Consider the following 25,774-nt stretch of genomic DNA (forward strand, 5'->3'; position numbering starts at 1 on the left):
CATTGGTACATTGATTACATTTTTTAAAACTTTTTAAACTTTTAAATTCATTATATACCCATTGATTCTTGAAGAATAGCATATACAGTAAGAACTCAAAATATAAGCTTGCTCTACTCCATTGTTTGTAAGCAACATAGCCCCAAAACATGGTTAAAATTATTCATTTTAATATCATGGATGATCAGTCAATGCATTCATTGCTCTGTCTATGAATTTGACAGTGGTCACATTTCTCCAAGCCCAACTCTGTTATTGTTCAAACTGCAGATTTCTCCTTTAACAACCCGAAGATCATTATGGAGATTCAAGCGTCTTTCAGCCTTGACAGTTCAGGCCTATCAGTGTCCTCTTGGATTTATTGGCCTGTGTCCTTTCTGCCACGCTCCTGAAGCGTGGTTTCTCCAGGTGTGGTCATCTCCCCCTCTCTCTCGTCTCCCCCTCTCCACATCTCCCCTCTCTCCTTGGGGGAGCCCTATCATGTTGTTCCCCTTGACCCTGGCGCACTCCAGCCCCGCTGTCTTACGATAACAATCCCACCATTCCTCACCCTCCGCCAACTGACACACGTTCAGAGGGATCTAACCTTGTTCCCTCACATTTCTCTGATGTCACCATTTCCCTACAGTCCATGCTACATGCTCCCGAAATGCTCTCTCTTTCTATCTCTCTCTCTCTCTCTCTCTCGGTCTCTCTTTCTCTCTCCCGCTCTCTCTCTCTTTCTATGTCTTTATCCACCCTCTCTAAGGATTTTTCCTACCTCACTTTCTCCATCCCCCTCTCTCTCTCTCTCTTCACTTGTATCTCTCTCATTTTGGTGAGGGGGTCAGGCCTAGCCTTGACATGTCTCCAAGAGTAACGTAAATGGGATCAACCTAAAGCACAGGCAGGTGTCACGGGGCTAGTTCAATTAAACACTGACACCACCACTGCTACCAACAAAGTCACATTACAGTAAAAGCATACATCGTCAAGGCATTGAGCAAACAAAATGAACACATGATAGTGCAGTTGGAGGAATGCGTGAATCCCAAAGGCTTGTTGTGACGAAACCCCTTGGCAGGACAAGTAAAGATGTCATTTCCTCTAGATTGTCTTCACATCTTAATCAAAGCAGCAATCCTCCCCTAAGTCTGTGGTACTGTGCTCTTATATCTCAGCTCCAACTCTGTGTTTATCAAACCTCTGGCTCTTATCAAAGAGATAGGATATTGGACTTTTAGTTCTGATAAGAGAACCTGGCTCAGAGGGTGGCATTTCTAAAGGGCAGCTCCCACTATGGTGGGCCAACTAAAACCTAACGCTGTAGGGGCCTGCAATTAAGATCTCTCAACCCTGTCCTGACTGGGAGCTGCACAACACATACTATAACCATGTTTGGTTCTGAAAATTTTCGTCTTGACAATGTTATTGATTTTGTGACTTTTATAGTGTTATCATAACGCATTGAATTGTGTAATACTGCATTTGTCATGGTATGGCCCATTTCTCTATTGTGAGTGGTAGATAGTAAATAGTGGTATTGATAGGTTTTGCTATTATGTCAGGTGTACACCATCGTCGTATACACCATCTAACACAATCCATGCACAGGATACATTTTCCCCTTCATACCCTTTGTTATCCCTGCATGATACATCTCCATTGAAAGGGACTCCACACCTCCAGCCTTGAGTGGGCCTGAGAGTGGAGGTCAGTCAGTGAAGGAGGGGATCCTGTCAGGGGAGAGAAGAGGGGCTGCTGTTAGTACAGCCTGTCAAAATCCCCTCGCCTCGCTCAGCCTTGAGCAGATAAGTAGGCCCCCCTCTGGCAATGGACCACTCCTGGGCCGGATCACAGACATGATGCAAGCAGTAGCTCCACTGATCTCCAGATAACCTAAACAGGACAATGTTACTGTCGATTGTGTGTTTGGCCTCGATCTCCTCCTCCTCTTTGACTATATTTAGGACGACACTGACATGCATTGCTTTACATTTCCATATGCATTGCAGTTCCATTCAGATTTAGCATTCAGGTTCTACCAAAGGTGCAGTATACTGTGGTCCTGCGTTTTAGTTCCACCCTAAATGTAGATGATCATAATTCATGTTGTCTAGATACAGATCTTTCTCCCTCAAATGCAGGAACGGTTTGTTTTTGTGTGTATGTGTGAATGATAGGCTTTCTCAGTCTGCAAAACAAATTAGGCTGGATGGGTCATGGACACACAGATTAGGCCCATCCAAAATCTGCTGACGGGCTTCAAATGACAGAGAAAGAGTGTGTCCCTTAAACCCTAGATGTACATGTCTTGGTAAGCTTACAGTTTTTCTCAATTACTAAAACACTAAAACCCAATTGGCTGAACAAAGTTCTCAGTTGCCTGGACTCATTTAGCTAATTATGCAGTCTGTTGGCAATACCTTAAACCATTTCACATGGTAAAACACCATTTGCAGATCTCACTTAGACTTTTCAGCAAAATTCTAAACACATTCTCATTCTCAAAATACATTCTGCACTCTAATGCACATGTCATCCATACTGGTAAACACAAGTGGAAACAATCAAATACAAATAGAGAAGACATGTCATTGATTGAACACAACCACTCAAAATTGATTTAACCTGTTTCAAATGATGCGACACAAGCCAGTTCAGAGAGCAAACAAAACAAAAAAAGAACAAAAAACTAAATTGCAAAGAGCAAAGCAGAGTAGTAATTTCTGATACATTTTGAGCTACTATGATAGAACATGTTCTCGTTCATCAAAAGAAAATGACGGAAAAACATTTTTTTAGATAAAAAAAATATACTTCTCCCTGAGAATTGTATGTTTTGAACAATGTGTTTTCTATTTTTTGGTGTATTACTTTGAACACAGGTAAAACTGTTTTGAGGCGAATGTTTCATTTTGCAAGAGGAGTCAGAGGTTATGTAAATAATGCTTGAAGATGAGGTTTTGTGTTTAATGTTTTCAGGAAATGGAGCAAGGTTTCAGAAATGGTGTTTTAGCGATTGAGAAAAACTGTAATACTATCCGATAGAATGATCAGATCGCAACGGTTCTTTTTTTGTACAGCAAATAAGCACCACACAAAAGGGAAGCATAGAGACTCTTCACACCGGTCACTACCTGTTAAATAATAATAGACACGACAACAATTGCACAGTTGCATAACGTTCACATTTATTTGGTTTCAAGTCCTAACATATTCTAAACATGCGTTTAACACATATGGATCACATTTGTCACAGGTAGTTCAAGTAAGAAAAGCAGAGGAGAGAAGTTTAATAAAAGATTTAAAGGGATACTTCGGGATTTTGGCAATGAAACCCTTAATCTACTTCCCCAGAGTCAGATGAACTTGTGGATACCATTTTATATCTCTGTGTGCAGTTTGAAGGAAGTTGCTAACTAGCGTCAGCGCAACTTCTAACTAGCATTAGTCAGTTGTACAACTGAATGCCTTCACCTGAAATGTGTCTTCCGCATTTAACCCAACCCCTCTGAATCAGCGCAATGACTGGAAATCTATGGTAACAGCTAGCATGCTAGTTGTTGCCATTGAGTTCCATTCATTGAGCTAACGGTACTTAGCATTGGCTCGCGAAACTACCTCTAACTTCCCTCGTACTGGATGCAGAGATATAAAAATGGTATCCATGAGTTCATCTGACTCTGGGGATCCCTTAAAATATCCCTTTAAGGAGAAAACAAACAAACATGGCAGATACAAATGTCATGCATTTCATCTGCGTATCCAGTGGTGCAGATTCAATGGAAATATTTTAAGACGTTGTTCCCTGAGATATGTTGTGATTTTATCTGCTCTAGTTGCCCCATTGTGGGCTCCTTAATAAGGAGCTTCAACGAATGAATTGTAATAACACTGAATAAGCTTGTAATAACAATGTATAAGCTTGTAATAACACTGTTATGACAGAAAACCATTAATTGTTGCGATGAGTGAAGAAAAGCATGTTAACAGGAAATGGCAAAAGGGCCAAAGTTACATTCTAATGAATAATGACTCACAAGCAGCATTGTAAATATCAAACATGATACTGATCATTTAACCCTATTAAAGTCTTTACACTTTGCCTTTACATTGTTTGGTACACCCCATCTTGACAACTATATAGATATAGTGAAGGAACACAATACATTGTTTGGAACACCCTATCTTGACACCTATATAGATATAGTGAAGGAACACAATACATTGTTTGGAACACCCCATCTTGACAACTATATAGATATAGTGAAGGAACACAATACATTGTTTGGAACACCCCATCTTGACAACTATATAGATATAGTGAAGGAACACAATACATTGTTTGGAACACCCCATCTTGACAACTATATAGATATAGTGAAGGAACACAATACATTGTTTGGAACACCCCATCTTGACAACTATATAGATATAGTGAAGGAACACAATACATTGTTTGGAATACCCCATCTTGACAACTATATAGATATAGTGAAGGAACACAATACATTGTTTGGAACACCCCATCTTGACAACTATATAGATATAGTGAAGGAACACAATACATTGTTTGGAACACCCCATCTTGACAACTATATAGATATAGTGAAGGAACACAATACATTGTTTGGAACACCCCATCTTGACAACTATATAGATATAGTGAAGGAACACAATACATTGTTTGGAACACCCCATCTTGACAACTATATAGATATAGTGAAGGAACACAATACATTGTTTGGAATACCATACTGGGTTATATGTTGCTGTATGAACTGTACAAAGAAACACTGATTCACAAGTAAAATGGGAAGTATTGATAAAACGACCGCAGAAAAGTGAACAAATGACATGTGATTACATACAGTATGCCGAGATTCCCACAGAAAGGTATGGTAATCAGGTGTGTTAATGATTGGTAGTGTACGGTCATGACGTGGTAGATAAGTCATCAGTCTGATCCGTTTTCATTGATCACTTGGTGTGACGTTGTAAACTGCATGATCGATTGCAGAAAAAAAAGTTGTAAATGTAAACTGGCGCACGGTGGTCAAACTGACTCCCATCCACCAAGGGCGAGGCTGCAGTTTGTCCTGAGGTACCACGGGAAAACATATGAGGAAACGTTTACATGCAAAATAGGTAACAGTGAGGTAACTGGATGAAATAAGAGACACAAAATAACAGAACATTGGTGCAATGAAACCAATAAATATGATTTTTTTTTTAACATTACCTGTGTGAGAGTAAGCAACGTGATGACACACAAAAAGAGGTAGTTTCAGTATAGAAATTGCAAATTACATATCCATTATCTGTAAAAACACATTCCAGAAAATAGTGAGAATGGTAATGAGTTTGTATTACATGTGTTTCAAAACATGAGAGGTGTTGGCAGGAAGGTAGCAATGTGACGTTTGATTTTAAAACGAAGAACCTGCCACTTAAGAGTCCCTATATTCATGTATGATGGCCAGAGTGACACTGTATGGCAGCAGCAGCACTGGGCTAGGATCTCAAACACAAGTACCCTAAAAATGTCTGATCCCTGAGTTTAGGAGTGCCATATGCACTGAGCCCCCCAGACCAGTGGCTGGCTACTCTCCACCGTGACTTCTGGCACACCTCAATGTTCTCTGCTTTGTTCACAGATGGTCAACTGAAAGAAAAGTGGGAAGCCACGGTGTGCGACTCCGTTCTAATATCGGAGTTGAAAACTCCACACCTCAGGCCCAAATGACACTGGGGAATACAGTGAAGGCTTTGCATGTGAAGGATCATGCATAATATTTACCAGTTTCACAGGTGCCTGTCTTCTGCCGAGTTAATTCACTGTCTGCAGATATCATTTTACTCATCAACTCTGTAACATGTCTTTGGTAATAGTAAAGAGTGACCAATCCATAAACAATTTTTGAATTGTAATATCAATACCATAAACACTATATTCTTTTGGAACTTAAATTACAGCAGAGAGTTGATAGAATCACATCCAACATCCATCAGAAAGAATTGTAATGTCAATGTAAACAAATGCTGTATAGCCTCAAAACATGGTTAAAACTAGAATTCGTGTCATGGATGGTCCGTCCTTGCATCCATAGCTCTGTCTATGAATTTGAGAGTGGTTACATTTCTCCAGGCCCACATCCCTCAAGCTTTTTACCAAAACTAAGGCGGGGTGTCCGCTTTGTTATTGTTCTAATTAAGGATTCTAGTTTTAACAATAACATTGAAAATGTATAAAAACAAAAGATGGAAAGGTGGCTAGTTGAAAACTACTGAAACAAAGAACACACACCATTGGAGAAAGTATTCAACGGGTGGTTCAGGGCATAAGATAGTACAGTGTTAAAGGAACATTCCACCCAGAGATGCATCATATGGGGAGGATTTCTATATTTTAAAAGTTACATATCTTGAAAATTGATCGCTGACCAGCAAAACATTTTTGGCACTATGTCAACAATGGACAAATGAAACAAATAACAAAACATTGAATTTTTTTTTGGGGGGGTGGAGTACTCCTTTAAGGCAGGTAGGTAGTAGTGTTAAGGCTGAGCAAGACAAACGAGGCTGGACTTACAGTAGTGATGAAGGGAGAGAGTAAGCCTACCTGATAGTTGAGGTTATTTTGAGCATGCTCAGTTTGGAAAGGGGAGATCTCTGGCATTTCGGCCCTGTCTCAGGCCACCTTCAGCCAAATCATCTCAACACTGAACTGGGAGCACTGGTTCACCAGTTGTTTAAAATCTGTTCAAAAACAATCTGTTCCAAAACATGCCCTTTAAAACCAACACATTCACTTTCATAAAAACAGGAAAATGTTTGAAAAAGAAAACACCTTCTAAGAAGAACCTACAATGTCCTGAATCCTACGACTACGAATCCTACAAGTACATCAGCATTGTGATCACTGAATAACTCCTGAATGCAATACACAACACTCACTTTACCCTGTTTAAATACAGGTCCACAAGGACCTGAGAGAGAGGAGCATGCAGGGTGGGGACTTTGCCAAGTTCATGGTCAAAGAATGTGTCCTGCCTCACCACAGCACGCATAAAAGAGAGTCATTTTAAGGACTGCATTGCCCCAAATGTTCAAACAACGGTTACTAGGAAACAGATCAAACTTGAATGATCAAAAAAGACTCTTCAAGTGGGAAGAATTATCATCTCATACTTAGAAAATAAAGAACCTATTTCTCCGTATGTTTCTTTTTTTTTTTTTAAACAATGTGCATATCTGTCTTAGATGATGTGCAAGCTGGAAGTAACCTCTAGTCCTTCCAGATTAATAGACAAGCCCCTAATGTCTCCTCCGTCTCTCCTCTTTTACAGCCTAAAAAGTAGTCACCTGAGCATTCCGAACCCAACACTGTCTAAAGATGTAGTAGTAAAAATGAGCAGGCCAGCATTTCCTTCTAACCTAACTGTGCGGACCGGACCACCAACCCAATGAGCATGTGCAGAGGCTAAGGATTGGGCAAGGGAGTACCAGTGGAGGGCTAAAAGTTGTATGTCTGGAGCAACAGATGGGTGCTACAGGGACTAGGAAGGAAGACAGTGGGGCCTTTGTCTGTGGTGTCTCATCGTTAGGGGTTAGGATGGGAACCAGCTGCACTGTGTGTCTGTCTGTCAGCGGAAGGTCTCCCCTCCAGCTCCGACGCACATTGATTCATTTCCTATTCGGGTCCTTCATTGATAAGAAATCATTACATTGAGCTATCGGCTCATTGCCCATCTATGGGTTCTGCTTGAAAAAGCTTTGCATAACACTTTGGTCAACAACAACAAAAATCAATACAGCTAACAGCAAACGTCCCCTACCCCTGCAATTTAATTTGTTCCGCAGTCAATGATTGTAGAAAATACCCGTATGCTCGTTTTCTACGAAGATCCCACAATCCAGCTAAGTGTCGCCTCGCCGAAAGTCTAGGAATGTTCAAAACAGACCAGCCCATCCCTTACAGGAAGTCTGTCTGTGGGTTCTGTAAGAGATAGTGTGTGTAACACAGTATAGAAAAATACGACAAGAAGGGAGACAATACACCTGTAGTGAACATTCATTTGTTGATTGCAGGGGTGAACGCTTTTAAAAAAAATCTTTGGTTCAACGTACAGCAATGCCTTTGGTCAATTTCGTGGTAAAGGCCTACTTATCAATCTATGATTCAGGAGTTTAAAGCATTTACAGGGATTGGATTTAGACTGGGCAACTCTTCATTTCAAAACGGCGAGAAAAAGGTACCTGAAAATAGAAACGACATCTTCCTGAGGTAGTCTCAAAACACTTGGCAACTCATTTATATCCGGCCCCATCCGAATAAAATAAATGTTTAAAATCAAGTTCTAACAATGGCAACACCCACACATTGAGCAATCGGATACACACTTGTAAACTCCAAAGACCAATGCATCAATGTGCATTTAGTTTGTACAGAAGCATGTGCACAGCATAAATCAGCATACATTCAGCTCTGTCATGTAATAAATATATAGAGAGAAAAAAAAAAGCTTTATAAAACTAGCTGCTTGTCACATTCACAGGAAGGAGGACCAGTCCCTTGCCCTGCCCCCTAGGCCAGCTCTGAGTAAAGGGGCGGTCCTAGAGCCAGCAGGGCAGGGCTCAGTTCCCAGGGGAGGTACCCGTAGAAGTCAGACAGGGGGAACTTCCTGTCCTGTAGCTGATTAGGCTGGATTTGCAGGAGTGCAAGACTGCTTTGAACAAAAGGGGGAGCTGTTCCAGGGGAACATTCACCAGCTTGCCTGGAAAGAAACATGTTTCACAGGGTGTGAGTACAGAGCAATTATCCTATCGCCTACCTTGTTATGGACCTTTATATTAGCATTTCGTAACACACCGCCCACCATGCCAATCCCTGATAGATGCCCCAACTTACCTGCCATGAAACGGATCTCTGGCAGACACATCATGATCTCGGGGAAGCGTTTGGGCTGGTGAGGGTACTTGTACTCAGTGTAGTCCTGACACACGTACCAGTAGCGCTTGTTTAGCTGCTCCAACTGGGAGACGTTGGTCAGACCACGGATATCTGCACGACAGACAGGGAAACATCGAGGAGAGGACCTTAGCTACTGTTCATGTATGTGTGACGTTTGCATTCTTTTTATTCAATAAAGCATCTGAGCAGCAGAGCAGTTCAAAAAATCCCTGAAGGATCAGTGCTGTGTCTGACTGACTGTGTGTGTGTGTGTGTGTGTGTGTGTGTGTGTGTGTGTGTGTGTGTGTGTGTGTGTGTGTGTGTGTGTGTGTGTGTGTGTGTGTGTGTGTGTGTGTGTGTGTGTGTGTGTGTGTGTGTGTTACCTTGGTTCAAGAAGTTGATGGCTTTCATGCAGGCATACTCCTCGTTGCTGACCTTCAACTGGTGGAACTTGCGGAACAGATAGATCAGCCTCTCCATCACCTCCATGCCATTCTCACTGAACCTGGAGAGGAAGCATACAAAAACATGGTGAGATTGTGAAATGTGATACGCACGCCCGCTCACTCGCCAACAACCCACAAAATCAACAAGACTACCAGCTCTTGTACACACAGCTACAGAAGTGGAAAATCACAAAGAAATAACAACGTTAAGGGAGAGTAGATTTATGATAGTTGATTCAATCGTGACCGTAATAAGATGATGAGCAGGAGGGGTGGGGGGAGGCTGATCCACTACAAGTGATTAAGGACATTCATCTCGCTGACTAAACATTTCCTTTAGCTTTAAGGAAGCAGCATGTACTTAAACACGGCAAACTGAACAACTGTACTCATCAATCTCTATACCCGTCTCTGCAGCTCCCCTTAAATCTTGATCTCTTTAGTACATGTGCTTACACACCGCTTAGCACTGGCTTAGTAAATCAGACACCTTCTCCTTGAATGTGCAAACTGCAGGCAAATGGGACTTTGCAACACAACCCAGTCGTAAATCCAATAGAAAATGAGGAAGAAGTGTGCCAAAAGGGCTGATAATTCTGGTCTGATTTACACACAGCCAAAAGCCCCCACAGTATTATGGCCAATCTGGGACAGAGGGACAGACCTGTATTTCATAATGGCCCAGACAGTGCTAGCCACAGTCCTGAGGAGTCATCCACCTCACAGGACAGTTCACTGGCCCACTTCCAAAACCAATATACCCCGATGTAATGGTCGAAATATCACAGCCTTTAGAGATGGTGAACTCACAGAGTGGAACGGTGGTCTCTGTAGGAGACTGTTGTTGCAGAAGGAAACACAACTCAAATGTTGACATCATCCCTTCTCTTAAGAGCCGTATTCAGCCACCACACCTCGCAAAAATACTACAATAACATTAGTCCAGGTAAGCAAACACTATTGCCTTCTAACATCTGATGCCTGAATGCCAACACAAAACGAGAATTTTATTTACATTTTTTAAATGACGGCCTATACCGGCCAAACCCGGAAGACGCTGGGCCAATTGTGCGCCACCCTATGGGACTCCCAATCATGGCAGGTTGTGATACAGCCTGGAATCGAACCAGGGTGTCTGTAGTGACGCCTCAAGCACTGAAATGCAGTGTCTTAGACCGCTGCGCCACTCGGCAGAAGAGGAGGGTGTCCCAGCTAAATGGTCATTTTCCAAACAATGATTCCAAAATAAACCTATGAACACAACCTAGTATCATTGTTTAAACCTCACAGTGTTCCCACTGTCGGGCAATACTCACCCCTGCATCTCGTCCTCAGAGGGCGTGTACTTGGCGGTGACGTCGGCCAGGTCTCCAAAGATCTGCGCACTGTAGATGGTGAGGCAGGAGAGCAGGATGAGCTCCTGCCAGGTGGAGCTGAGCAGACAGGTGTAGTCCTCGATGGACAGCTCGCAGAAGAACGGCAGTTTCTTGATCCACGAGATCTGACGAAACAGCAGCTCGTCGGCCAGACGACACAGCAGCGCAAACAACTCCACCTGAGTCACCTTGTACCTGACACACATAACAGGGGAGACAGAGAGACGCGGATGTGAACATCGACAGGCTTCATAACAGCAAAGTGTTCATGTTATTGTATTGGGCCAGGAGTTGTAGCTGACCTGGTCACATGGTTGAACAATTCATATTGTAAAACACATTTCCAGATAGATGTCTGCTGGAATTGTTATGTCAAAAAAACATGCCACAGTTTGAGTGCTCAGCAGATATTTCCGGTTAAGCAGGCATACTCACCCATCCTCTATCAGCATGGGGGTGGTCAGTGGGGCCAGGTCCTCTGCAGCCACTAGCTGCAGCACCAGGGGGTGTGACTGGGGGTAGAGGCTGCGGGGCTGTGGGGCCAGCAGGCCTGACTGGGCATGGTAGCTGAAGAGGTGAGGTAGAAGCTGGTAGGGGGTGTTCATCGGGGTGTTCATGTACTGGTCCCTGAGAGCCGCCGTGTAGCTGCCATTCATCTCTACAGAGCGACTGGACAGAGAAAACACAATGGTCAAACACACTCACACCTCAGACATGATGGGAAACACAGTAGAACTGTCACTGCCGCGAGATAATTTACTCACAGTAGTCGTTCAACTACATACTGTACTTACACTAAATGCCAGAAATTGTTAAGTGTGCTCATGTTGTTGAGATTTGATAAATAACTATTTCTGTGCATTTCTAACATAATCAGAGTACATGGCTGATATAGATATGTGGATGTTGACACAGAGAGAGATTCAAATAGATACCACCACACTACGTAGACTATATTTGGCCTTGCTGCTTGTTGATAGACACTATGCATGTCTCCATAGCCAGAACAGCAGACACTGGTACGAATTCATTCTACAGATATCACTGCTAAGTCTGAATAGATTGCATTCAGGCATTCTTCTAGTGGCAAACACCTTACTAACTTGGCAATGAGATGTCAGAGGCAGTTCATTATTTCGTAAATGGACAAACTGCTGACAATGGCTACGATGCTCCCTAATGTATAGGAGTTGCTAACTCACTTGGATGACAGAGTGGATGCGGGTGATGGCTGGTTGCCCTCAGAGGCGCCGTTGCTAGGGGAACTGTGGTCACTACTGTCACCATTGTTGCTCCAGGTGTGCTCCGGGAGACTGGCTTCCTCCTTAAACTCCTGTCCTGACATGATCCGCTCAATCTCCTCATCTGTGATCTGTGACACAGAGACATAGAGAGAGAGAGAGAGAGAGAGAGAGAGAGAGAGAGAGAGAGAGAGAGAGAGAGAGAGAGAGAGAGAGAGAGAGAGAGAGAGAGAGAGAGAGAGAGATCAGAAAGAGAAGAGAGAGAGAGAGAGATCAGAAAGAGAAGAAGAGAGAGAGAGAGAGAGAGAGAGAGAGAGAGAGAGAGAGAGAGAGAGAGAGAGAGATCAGAAAGAGAAAAGAGAGAGAGAGAGAGACAGAGAGAGAGAGAGAGAGAGAGATCAGAAAGAGAAGAGAGAGAGGATAGAGAGAAAGATGAACGAGAGAGAGCAGAAAGAGAAGAGAGGATAAGAAAGAGAGAGCAGAAAGAGAAGTGAGTGAGAGAGAGAGAGAGAGAGAGAGAGAGAGAGAGAGAGAGAGAGAGAGAGAGAGAGAGAGAGAGAGAATATGTAAAGAGTCATGGCATTGGCAAGCCCATTAACTATTATAATTCACTCCCCTGGGTACTTCAAGTCTTTAGCTGTTAATAATACAGCATTGTTTTCAAGCATCTGAATGGATTAACATAGCACTGTTATCCAGGGTATAATTATCCTAGGACAGCTTGTTCCACAGAGGCACAAGGCCACACCATGCACATGCTCACGCACCCACACATACAGGGGTCGTTCCACTTAAAAAAAACACACACAAAAATGATTTCAACACCCACCATCTCAAATTGTTCTGAAATAGTTTTTGTTGATAGAAACAGATAAGTATTCCTGCAACATTATAATGTTGACATATAACTTGATCTCTAAAATATTAAGCTTATTGATTGCACCCAAATTGGCAATTTTAATATATAGGATTCATATATTTAATAACTATAGTACCTAACATCTGATTTGGACCAAACATTTTTCTAACAATGAGTTAGACAGGAATCCAAAGAAACTGTCGAAGCCCCCCAAACCCCACACCAATCCCACCCCAACAATGAGTATATAGTATCAGTTCCCTATGTTTGACAAGTAGTATGGAGCCGTGGCTTGGAGTATTGTTTCTTCATCCTATGTAATGTATGAATTTGTGAATTTGTTGATGTTTTCTTTCCCCTGTTCAGAAAAATGTGTAATTCTTTGAAGTGTTTATGTCCCATCCTGCTTACAGGGTAAGAAGCAATATTTCATTTGTAATTTAGGTGAACTATCACTTTAATAATGGTGGTTGGGGGGAATATTTAAAAAAAGATCACCTATTAGCAGGGACAGCACAATCTAGTGGTCAGAACTTTTTAATTGGGATGTACAATAGGATAGGACACAAACCCAATAACTTCAATGACTAATTTCTATGAACAGGAGAACATTTTTTAGTTTGCCAAATTCATTGAGAATATATTACAAAGGATGAAGAAACAATACTCAGAGCCTCAGCTCCATAATATTTCTCAAACATAGGGAACCGATACTATATACTTATTTTTGGAGTGGGATTGATGTATGGTGTGGGGGAGGGGGTCTGTGGGTGGCTTTTGACCGCTTCTTTTGATTCCTCATGTCTTACTCATGGTTACAAAAAAGTTTGGTCCAAATCGGATGTTAGGTACAATAATTATTTAATATTATATGAATCCTATAAATTAAAATATCCAATTTGTGTGCAATTAATTAGCTTAATTTCTAAGAGATCAAATTGTATTTCAACAAAATAATGCTTCCGCAAAGGCTTATCTTATCTGTTTCTAACTACAGACACGATTTCAGAACAATCTGAGAGGGTGGGTGTCACGGCTTGCTGAAATGACATGGAATGACCCACATCTAGCTATGCCAAAATGATATTTGAAAAGCATGGCTAATCCTTCATCTATTGTTAATGACAGATTTTTTTATTGTTTTTTTTGTGTGTGTTTTTTTTACCCCCTAATTTTCGATCTTCTCTCATCACTTCAACTCGGGAGGAGTTCATGACATAGATTGAATTGAACACTGTAAATAATGACTGGTGCTGCAAGCAATTGGGGATGCTAATTTGCCCAATTACCTTGTTTAAATGAAATCACTGTCAAGGATGGGATCAATTTAATTTACAATAATCACAGTTCAGGGCAATGGGTTAGAAATTAGCAGTATTTTACATAACAATTCTTAGTAAGCAATTTAAATATACATTAAAAAAATTCAGGACAGTTCGGCAATATCAAAGTCACTGTGGGAAACTAGCTGTAATTAGCGGTGGTAGAGTGCATAGTGAATATTTACCTGTACAGGCCCAATGCTTTTGTTTCTCCCTCCTGGCATGCCATCTTCCCTGATTGCTGGAAAACACACAGAACAGCCATAAGCACCACAATAAGAGAAACAATCTGTATGGTTTTAAAAAATACTATGTTTGGGTTTCAAGACATAAAAAACACTAAAGTACAGAACAATTCCTAGAGGAGTAGTGATAGCAACATTGGTACTATGGCTCCACCTGGTGGCTGCTATGATTGTGCCACAGCAGATCATCAGGCAAGAGTACAGCAAAATGTGAAACTTCACCTACATAGTCAATCCAGCAGAGAGCACTAGCTACATAACAACAGAGCTGGGCCTAGCTGCGAGCTGACAAGAGGGTGGGGTCATCACTAGTTAACACTGCCACAACGTCCCCCCCAAGAATTTATACCATTTATCTTCTTATAATCACATGTTAAACCTTAGCATTAACCCTAACCACACAGATAATCTTATGCCTAACCTTAAATGACATTGTTTTGGTTTTCCAGAATTTTCTACGATTTATAGCCAATTTTTACTTTGTGGCTGTGCTATCTAGTGGAAGCCCCCATGGAGCTTATCCAATGAAATCTGTGATTCTAGAACAATCTACTATGGTTCTAGTACAGTATATTCAGCTCAGAATTCTAGGCCTCTGCATACGTGGCTCTTGTCTGCTCGTCACTCTTGCCTCTTTGGTCTCCTCTTACCTTTGCGGTTCATTCCCATCTGTAGACACTTGAGCAGGCGGCAGTATTGGCAGCGGTTGCGCTGCTTGCGCGACATCTCACAGTTCTTGTCGCGGCTGCAGCGGTACACGCGCTTGTTGCAGATGCTGCGCTTGAAGAAGCCCTTGCAGCCCTCGCAGGAGATGATGCCATAGTGCAGGCCTGTGGCGCGGTCTCCACAGATGAGGCAAACACGTGGGTCAGCTGCAACATCTGACAGAAGAGACAGAATGACTTGTTAGAACAGGAGACAGAACACCGACAGACGCCTGCCACATATCACAACATTCAAGTAACATCAATGACAAATTGGACATAATAAAGACAAATATCAAAGGAGAAAATGCAGCATGATCAAAATTGCTCTCAGATCTGAAAAGAAACCCGTTGCCATAAGTCCTCACCAAGCATTTGTACCCTACAGCTCTAACCATCGACGTGGAACTTAGGGTAGCCAACCCGTGTAACCAGCTGAATGTTAGGAGGAGGAATGGGCAGAGAGGGCAGACATCTTGAATGTTTTATTCAGTAGGTCTGAGCAGAGAAAGGGCCAGGCTAAACGACACACGCTGGGCTGCCTGGTGATTTGTTTACAGGCTCTCCTTTCCCTTAGACACAGTGGCAGCGTCATTTCAACTCTTCAGTGTGACTATAGTCTAACACCACTCGGTGAAACCTGACTACATTCACTCCCCTTTTCATAGATACAGAGTACATTGAAACGCAAGCCCGCATAAGATCTAAATCTCTCACTGTGAGCATGACACGCTGGTGTGACAAGGGAAGGGTGCAAGTGACACCTTAATTGGGGAGGATGGGCTCATAGTAATGGCTGGAATGGAACAAATAGAATGTTATTGAACACATCAAACACATGGTTTCCATATGCTTGACACCACATTCCATCCACCCAAATCAGGCCATTCTTATGAGACGTCTTCCCCTCAGCAGCCTCCAGTGTCCAACTGGTAGGTTCATATCACAGCTATCTTCTTTGGAAGGCAAACACAGTGCCGACCAGAGTCTTTACATTGTAGCCTAAACCTCGTTTCCTCAAAGGGTATATGGTGCAGATTTTCCTCTGAGAGTTTCAAAATGCGAAATGTTGCTAAGAGCAAGTGGGGGCAGTAACTTGGAACACATGTTGGGGGATATTCGGGGGCCTTTGGTAAAGGCGAGGGAAGGGCTGCCGTTGAGGAAGTAGTGGAACAGGATGTTCCAAATGAAGCACATTCAAAAATAGTTGGTTAAATTACACAGTGCTCTGAGTTTAAGGTTAGCCAGCAGATTAACAACATGTGGTGGCCACGAGAGACCCAGATGTGAAAACAGAATAAAGCTCAAAACACCTAGCTTACTACGGTAGCCCTTATCCCCAAATGACAATATCGCTGATGCTAAATAGCTTTTGGCTTTCCATTCATCTCTATAGAGTGACATTTCTTGCTTTCATGTGTCTGTGTGTGCACACGTTCCATTGCGTGTGTTGGAGTTTGGAATCATAGAGAGATGTACTTAAAGCTAGAATCCTCAATGGAAACAATAATGTGTTATCTCCTGTTTTACTAAAAAAGCTAAGGGATTGGGCTGGAGAAATGTATCTACTAGAGCTGGATGCAAGGACTGACCATACATGATCCCAAATGTATCGTTTTAACCATGTTTTGAGGCTATACAGTTTAGATGTATGTTGATTACAAACATTGATTTACTCCAATCGTATATTTTTGGGGTTCTGATGGGGAACAACACTTGAACTAAGTGCATAAGGTGTTACTATCTTAAATTATTTTTGAAATATTTGTTTAACTCTTCTTGAACTGCACTGTTGGTTAAGGGCTTGTAAAGTAAGCCGTTCACGGTAAGGTGAAATACCTGTTATTTGGCGCATGTGACAAATCAAGTTTGATTTGATTACGGCATTTATAGTTAACATTCTTCAAGAATCAAGGGGTTATTCACTTATAAATCCAAAAAGAGACGAAGCAACTAAGGATTTAAATTGAAGACTTTTACAATCCTCTGTGAACTCCTGACATTCTTAGTTACTTTACTAATCCCCACAGAAACGGCACAATCTGCAGACCAGCACACTTTGAGGACACCAAACTTCAAAAAAGCTGTTTAAAATCTTAGCTGGCATAATCCCCATCTACCTCTAGGTTAGATAATAAAACACTATACAGGCAGAGAATGAATTAGACCGGAAAAACCTATTTCCCTACTCTCTGCTGTCCACCGTGTTAGTGCTACCCTCTCGATCAACCCCCGTCCACAAACACACACACACACACACACACACCCCTCAACCCCCGCACCATCCCCCCTCATAAAAGCTCTGAACAGATGGGTTGACGCCATGGTTACAGTGAATAGCCCAGTGAAGCAACGGCTGCCAGAAGAAGAGATAACACAGAACAACCCCAACCTTACTGGCTTAGCTTTCTAATTATGATATCAGTTAACAAGGCATCCCATCCCAGTTTCTGTTGGTCAATCAGCAATTACATGGGGTTTGTTGTCCCCACTTTACCATCATCATCCATGACTAAGTATAATAAAAAATAATTAAAAAAATTATATATCAGTCAGTTAAGAACAAATTCTTCTTTACAATGACGGCCAACCCCGGCCAAACCCGGACGACGCTGGGCCAATTATGCGCCGCCCTATGGGACTCCTAATCCCGTCTGGATGTGATACAGCCTGGTTTTGAACCAGGGACTGTAGTGACGCCTCTTGCACTGCGATTATTGGTCACATACACATGTTTAGCAGATGTTATTGCGGGTGTAGTGAAATGCTTGTGTTTATAGCTCCAACAGCGCAGTAATATCTAACATTTTATATCTAACAATTTCAAAAACAATAAACACAAATCTAAAGTAAAGGAATAGAATTAAGAATATATAAATACCTGACACCAATGTCGGAGCGGCATAAACTAAAATACAGTAGAATACAGTATATACATATATAATGAGTAATGCAAAATATGCAAACATTAAAGTAGGGAGTGTGCTTCAAACAGCACCCCCAAAATAAAGTACCGTGAACTGGTTCATCCTGAAAAATAGGTGACCACTAACTGAGAAAATATAAACAGTGAAGGTTTACAGATCAACATGGGAGACTGCATTGGGAGATTTCGTAAATATACAGAGAGAGACATCCAGAACCCCGGTTTTCACCTCCATTCTCACCTAGTACACCAGGACTAGAACTGGGGTCCAAACTGAGTTCAAACCGATTCTACATGTAGATTTACACTCAAATGTCGGCAGTCAGACGCCCACCGGCGGCAGGTGGTCCCGAAAACACACCCCACCGAACGAACGGTGGTGCGAATGTCAGATGAACGTTAGATGGAGATCCGGTGCGATTTGTGCTCTCCACAGGTGGCCGGTGGCACCTTAATTGGTGAGGATGGGCTCATAATAATGGCTGGAATGGAATAAATGGAATGGTATCAAACACATCAACACATGGTTTCTATGTGTTTGATGCCATTCCATTCACTACCTTCCAGCCATTATTATGAACCGTCCTCCCCCTCAACAGCCTCCTGTGATGTGCTCCCATAGTTAGTGAGCAAACTGAGAGCAGACTGAACTGCTTTCACTGGATTCTACCAAAAGTAAATAATGACCACTGGGTTATTGGTCCCATAACCCAGTCCTGAAGGAGACTGGTGAGAACTCAGCCATAGTGGTCATGGTTAATCCTGAACCCATAAATGAACCCTAACTGATCTGAGGTATGTCTCTTACTGAAAGCCTTTGGTCAACCAGTAGCTCACATAGCCATGAACATTCCCCTCATCCAGGCATGGACTAACCCATCAGATATAAGAGGGAGACATGGGTGCAGTGATCTAAAGCAACAAGGTCATCAAACCCATGCTGTGCAAAGGCTTCCTTTACCTTACACATTCACTGTCATCAGTGCTTGACTTGGGCTACCGCTTGTGCTCCTGTTCAAATGTACTTAGCTTGTGGAGCTCCTGCACCTAAATATAAACAGTACAGGCCCCCAAAATGAGTCCCGGAACCTATTTCAGTCCAAACCAAGTACTGATTATCGTGAACGTATAAGATTGGCCAAAAGCGAATAAAATGGCAGATAGCAACTTTTAGACCTCAGGTATTATCCACAAGGGCACACTTGTGGACTGATAAAACACTAAACTACTACTACTGAGTGGTAACCTCATCTTCTTTAGAACTTAAATAGGGCTGCAACCAAATCAAACATCCTGTCAAAGAGATGACAGAGGTCCTATATGTCCATCCCTGCTCTAAGTATACTAGAAGCAGCAGTGTGCTTTCAAAGCCCAGGGTAAGGTTCCTGTTACTAGAAGGAGCAGAGTGGGCTTTCAGAGCCCAGGGTATGGTTCCTCTTACTAGAGGCAATTAGCCAGAGCAGGAGAAATGTTAAGGAGCATAAAGCCTCTCCCAGATCTACTGAATGGGGAATGGAAGACCTCTAAAGCCCAATGGGATTACCTATGAGGCTTAAGTCCTGTCTCCTCGGGACGCTCTTCTGGGGTCGTCATACTGTACACACACAAAAGGCTCACTCGGGTCCCGCCAACAGATTCAAATGTAATCCTTGGTCATTAACGTGAACATCCCACCCAGCCTGAGAACAATGAGCTCTTACTCAAAACCAACTTGTTGAGGTTTGTAATAGATTATGTTTTGACCCCAAGACCTATTTTTGTTCTTCCATAAGGAACACTCATGTCACGAGGGTCTTTCACACTGCCATACAGTTAACAACGTAATGGAGAAACGTCCTGCCAGAAGCAACTCCAGAGTGCAGTAACAAATATAGAAGTGTCATCAGTATGCTTTCACACACTACTACATACCGCAGCACATAAGAACTTTGATGTCCTGTAGTACTCTATTATAATGGTTCCGTATAAAGTGACTTTAGCCCGATTAAAGTGGGCTCTCGGAGCACAATGAGGACAAAGCTTGATGCTGAAGGAAGGGCGGAGGTATCTGTGAAGATTCACCTTAAGGTCTAAATCAAAAGCATTTCGGTCATTAAAGCCCCTGTTCTGTGTGTAATAGAATAACACCTCCATTAAGTCTGCCAGAAAAGAGGACAGGACCCACATACTTTCCCCCTTTATTTGAACTCAGAGCTCTCCTTATTCTCTTTCTCAAAATGGCCACCTAAAAAGGTGCTCCACCCTCTGCATTGTCTTGCATATGTTATAGACCGCTCAAAACCCTGCTCTGTTTTGATATTTTACTTCAAACACAAGCTGTGAGAGCACGCGAGAGGTCACATAGGTTAACACCACGGCTTTCCAAGCCTGGAGAACTACCCTCCAAATCTAATTTATTTGTCACATACACATGGTTAGCAGATGTTAATGCGAGTGTAGCGAAATGCTTGTGCTTCTAGTTCCGACAATGCAGTAATAACCAACAAGTAATCTAACTAACAATTCCAAAACTACTGTCTTATACACAGTGTAAGGGGATAAAGAATATGTACATAAAATATATGAATGAGTGATGGTACAGAGCAGCATAGGCAAGATACAGTAGATGGTATCGAGTACAGTATATACATATGAGATGAGTATGTAAACAAAGTGGCATAGTTAAAGTGGCTAGTGATACATATATTACATAAGGATGCAGTAGATGATATAGAGTACAGTATATACGTATACATATGAGATGAATAATGTAGGGTATGTAAACATTATATTAGGTAGCATTGTTTAAAGTGGCTAGTGATATATTTTACATAATTTCCCATCAATTCCCATTATTAAAGTGGCTGAAGTTGAGTCAGTGTGTTGGCAGCAGCCACTCAATGTTAGTGGTGGCTGTTTAATTAAAACCTGTTAAGCCTACCCCCTACTTTTTCGAACATTCTGTTAAAAATCGTGCAACATTTCAGCGTCCTGCTACTCATGCCAGGAATATAGTATATGCATATGATTAGTATGTGTGGATAGAAAACACTCTGGCGTTTCTAAAACTGGTTAAATCACAGCTGTGACTATAACAGAGCCTGTGTTTCATCGAAAAGCGCAAGAAAAACTGATCACTGAAAACTGGAAAAAGTATCAATGCGCCACTTGCATGTATTGTTTATGGGAAACCAAATTACATGGGGCTGAGATTGCAAGTCCTACAGCTTCCACAGGATGTCGCCAGTCTTGTCAATTGCCTGGGCTTTGTTTCTTGGTCAAACGAGTAAGAGAGAGCCCATTCCAGTGGCTCGGGTGGTTGTTGTCCTTGATGATCTTTATGGCCTTCCTGTAACATCGGGTGGTGTAGGTGTCCTGGAGGGCAGGTAGTTTGCCCCCGGTGATGTGTTGTGCAGACCTCACTACCCTCTGGAGAGCCTTACGGTTGTGGGCAGAGCAGTTGCCGTACCAGGCGGTGATACAGCCCGCCAGGATGCTCTCGATTGTGCATCTGTAGAAGTTTGTGAGTGCTTTTGGTGATAAGCCGAATTTCTTCAGCCTCCTGAGGTTGAAGAGGCGCTGCTGCGCCTTCTTCACGATGCTGTCTGTGTGAGTGGACCAATTCAGTTTGTCTGTGATGTGTATGCCGAGGAACTTAAAACGTACTACTCTCTCCACTACTGTTCCATCGATGTGGATAGGGGGGTGTTCCCTCTGCTGTTTCCTGAAGTCCACAATCACCTCCTTAGTTTTGTTGACGTTGAGTGTGAGGTTATTTTCCTGACACCACACTCCGAGGGCCCTCACCTCCTCCCTGTAGGCCGTCTCGTTGTTGTTGGTAATCAAGCCTAATCAAGCCTACCACTGTTGTGTCGTCCGCAAACTTGATGATTGAGTTGGAGGCGTGCGTGGCCACGCAGTCGTGGGTGAACAGGGAGTACAGGAGAGGGCTCAGAACGGACCCTTGTGGGGCCCCAGTGTTGAGGTTCAGCGAGGTGGAGATGTTGTTGCCGACCCTCACCCCCTGGGGGCGGTCCGTCAGGAAGTCCAGTACCCAGTTGCACAGGGCGGGGTCGAGACCCAAGGTCTCGAGCTTGATGACGAGCTTGGAGGGTACTATGGTGTTGAATGCCGAGCTGTAGTCGATGAACAGCATTCTCACATAGGTATTCCTCTTGTCCAGATGGGTTAGGGCAGTGTGCAGTGTGGTTGAGATTGCATCGTCTGTGGACCTATTTGGGCGGTAAGCAAATTGGAGTGGGTCTAGGGATTGATTGAATATGTCCGTAAACACACCGGCCAGCTGGTCTGCGCATGCTCTGAGGGCGCGGCTGGGGATGTCGTCTGGGCCTGCAGCCTTGCGAGGATTAACACGTTTAAATGTTTTACTCACCCCGGCTGCAGTGAAGGAGAGTCCGCATGTTTTCGTTGCAGGCCGTGTCAGTGGCACTGTATTGTCCTCAAAGCGGGCAAAAAAGTTATTTAGTCTGCCTGGTGTAACAGTATAACTTTACGTCCGTCCCCTCGCCCATACCCGGGCGTGAACCAGGGACCCTCTGCACACATCAACAACAGTCACCCTCGAAGCATCGTTACCCATCGCTCCACAAAAGCCACGGCCCTTGCAGAGCAAGGGGAATTACTACTTCAAGGTCTCAGAGCAAGTGACGTAACCGATTGAAACGCTATTTAGCGCACACCGCTAACTAAGCTAGCCGTTTCACATCCGTTACACTCACCCCCCTTTTGACCTTCCTCCTTTTTTTCTGCAGCAACCAGTAACCCGGGTCAACAGCATCAATGTAACAGTATTCTTTTTTTTGAAACCGTCCCCTCGCCCATACCCGGGCGCGAACCAGGGACCTTCTGCGCACAACGACAACAGTCACCCTCGAAGCATCGTTACCCATCGCTCCACAAAAGCCGCGGCCCTTGCAGAGCAAGGGGAATTACTACTTCAAGGTCTCAGAGCAAGTGACGTAACCGATTGAAACGCTATTTAGCGCACACCGCTAACTAAGCTAGCCGTTTCACATCCGTTACACTGGGAGCAAGACATCCTGGTCCGTGACTGGGCTGGTTTTCTTCTTGTAGTCCGTGATTGACTGTAGACCCTGCCACATACCTCTTGTGTCTGAGCCGTTGAATTGAGATTCTACTTTGTCTCTATACTGACGCTTAGCTTGTTTGATAGCCTTGCGGAGGGAATAGCTGCACTGTTTGTATTCGGTCATGTTACCAGTCACGTTGCCCTGATTAAAAGCAGTGGTTCGCGCTTTCAGTTTCACACGAATGCTGCCATCAATCCACGGTTTCTGGTTAGGGAATGTTTTAATCGTTGCTATGGGAACGACATCTTCAACGCATGAACTCGCACACCGAATCAGCGTATTCGTCAATGTTGTTATCTGACGCAATACGAAACATATCCCAGTCCACGTGATGGAAGCAGTCTTGGAGTGTGGAATCAGCTTGGTCGGACCAGCGTTGGACAGACCTCAGCGTGGGAGCTTCTTGTTTTAGTTTCTGTCTGTAGGCAGGGATCAGCAAAATGGAGTCGTGGTCAGCTTTTCCGAAAGGAGGGCGGGGCAGGGCCTTATATGCGTCGCGGAAGTTAGAATAACAATGATCCAAGGTTTTTCCCGCCCTGGTTGCGCAATCGATATGCTGATACAATTTAGAGAGTCTTGTTTTCAGATTAGCCTTGTTAAAATCCCCAGCTACAATGAATGCAGCCTCAGGATGTATGGATTCCAGTTTGCAAAGAGTCAAATAAAGTTCGTTCAGAGCCATCTGCTTGGGGGGTTTCAATTCAACCTCCATTTTAACTGACCTGATTAACCAGCTAATTAATAGTGGCGCAGTGGTCTAAGGCACTGCATCTCAGTGCTTGAGGCATCACTACAAACACCCTGGTTCTATTCCAGGCTGTATCACAACTGCACATGATTGGGAGTCCCATAGGGCGGTGCACAATTGGCCCAGCATCGTGTGGATTTGGCCGGTGTAGGCCGTCAGTGTAAATAAGAATTTGATCTCAACTGACTTGTCTAAAAAATAAATAAAGGTTCAATAAAAAAATATACAATTTAAAAGCAGTCCAGGAACAGGATGGGAGAGCCCTGCTTTACACTATGGATCCTCTCCTCCTCAGTACATATATTATGACAACATTTTGTGATGTTTTTGTTCGTTTTGGAGTTTGGTTAGGGTTTTGTCGACTGTTCGCGCACACAAAATACATTCTCAAGGGCCAGCCGAAGTTCTGAAGGCGAAGTCTACGCCCCTTCGTCCATGATTGGTCAACTGTAGGGGTGATGCAATTCAGCTCGAAACTCTGTGTTCTCAGCATTCTCTGACTCTCCGATGAGTGGTGGTAGTTCCAGGTACAGCCAGGTTTATTGAGACGGACACCTGTGAATAAGAGGTAACAAGAGAATGTCAGATATATAAATTTGGTCAACAAAAACACAATACCATTTTCCAGGAACCGTGTTCCAAAAGCTTTGATAAAATTGCACTTCTCATATAGAGATGCATACATTTATACAGCAACAAGGGGAATTAGAAACAGAAAAAGTTTAATTATTTCATACCCGAATAAGGGCGCATGAGGTTCTCATGTAGGGGGAAAGCTGCATCTCACAGGAAAACATGAGGACTTGACGTTGTGGTACCTGACAGGACAGCTGGCGGTGGTAAAGGGTCTTCTTCAGCAGTTTGGACCCAAAATAACTCTCTTGAAACACTCCACCATAGCTCTCTCAGCCGTATGCCTCTATATCAACCATTGTGAACCTGTAGCGGACATCTTCTCTGTCTCCTGATCTCTATTATGAGTCGCTAGGTAGATCAGATCTAGTAGATCCCTGGCAAATCACACATCCAATCAACTGTCTCTCTGTACACAATTTTATTCTCGGGTGTGTTTGGGTGTGTCATCACTTCCTTGATTGACGTAGATGGCTATTACCAGCTCATCACCCTCTAGTGTCCTGGGGTAATATTGCTGCTTTCCCCCCCTTTCTTCATTATTGAAGTGAACGTCTTTTTCGGAAGCATGCGAGCCCACTCGTTCGGTTCGACTACCCGACTTTGACTAGCCGACAGCCGAACTGAAGAACGCTTGACGCCTTGAGCCATTTGTCTGTTTTATTTCAGCACATGTGGTAATTCAAAGAAGGCATCAAAACCATATATTTAATTGAGCATCCCATGTGAAATGCCTGACTTCCTTCAATGAGAAAAACACAATGATCGTTAGTTTCCTTCATTCACACCAGCAGAGGCTTATTTGCCAAATCTGTCACCCTCTCTTTCAAGTGCATGGCCACCATATAATCACCAACACTTGATCTCAATGTGTCACATCAAACTCTGACTCCACCTCACCAACCCCTCCCTGTATGGCAGTCAGTGGTCCAGTCCATCAAACTGGTTCTGTCCTGGTTCTGGTCACCTCCCCTCCCCCAGCTTCTCGTGGATCATGTGATGGGGGTGATAAATCCAAAGTGACGGGACATGTGGGAGAGTTGTAAAGTCAAGCCTTTGCTTCATCTTGAACTCTACCCTCTCTCTCTCTCTCTATAGTCTGGGTCCTGTGACTGCCTCCTCTCCCTCGGTTCCTCCCTCTTCCACCTCACCACAAGGCCTGCTGAAGGGTATTTCCCTCAGCGGTTTTGTCTTGTGTTTCCATCACAATCATCCCCAGCTGAAAGGCAGCGGGGGTTGAAGGGATCTG

General features: G+C 43.3%; 1 protein-coding gene across 4 annotated transcripts in view; it reads right to left on the reverse strand.

Annotated features, from left to right (window-relative positions):
* Positions 1 to 3,151: 3,151 nt before the first annotated feature.
* LOC118358185 (nuclear receptor subfamily 6 group A member 1-A-like) overlaps positions 3,152 to 25,774 on the reverse strand; it is a 47,731-nt gene continuing 25,108 nt past the window's right edge. For 2 of the 4 annotated variants that reach the window (XM_035735724.1, XM_035735725.2), the window contains exons 2-8: positions 15,075 to 15,305; positions 14,365 to 14,420; positions 11,960 to 12,129; positions 11,193 to 11,426; positions 10,698 to 10,952; positions 9,319 to 9,440; positions 8,617 to 9,046 (exon numbers count right to left, since the gene is read on the reverse strand). In XM_035735724.1, the coding sequence (XP_035591617.1) occupies positions 8,748 to 9,046; positions 9,319 to 9,440; positions 10,698 to 10,952; positions 11,193 to 11,426; positions 11,960 to 12,129; positions 14,365 to 14,420; positions 15,075 to 15,305 (1,367 nt within the window). In that variant the 3' untranslated portion in view covers positions 8,617 to 8,747. Of the gene's footprint in view, positions 9,047 to 9,318; positions 9,441 to 10,697; positions 10,953 to 11,192; positions 11,427 to 11,959; positions 12,130 to 14,364; positions 14,421 to 15,074; positions 15,306 to 25,774 lie in introns of all 4 variants that reach the window. The other 2 variants (XR_008078853.1, XM_035735726.2) reach the window with 2 other exon arrangements.

The sequence above is a fragment of the Oncorhynchus keta genome, chromosome 25, assembly GCF_023373465.1.
Source record: "Oncorhynchus keta strain PuntledgeMale-10-30-2019 chromosome 25, Oket_V2, whole genome shotgun sequence".
Lineage (NCBI taxonomy): Eukaryota > Metazoa > Chordata > Actinopteri > Salmoniformes > Salmonidae > Oncorhynchus > Oncorhynchus keta.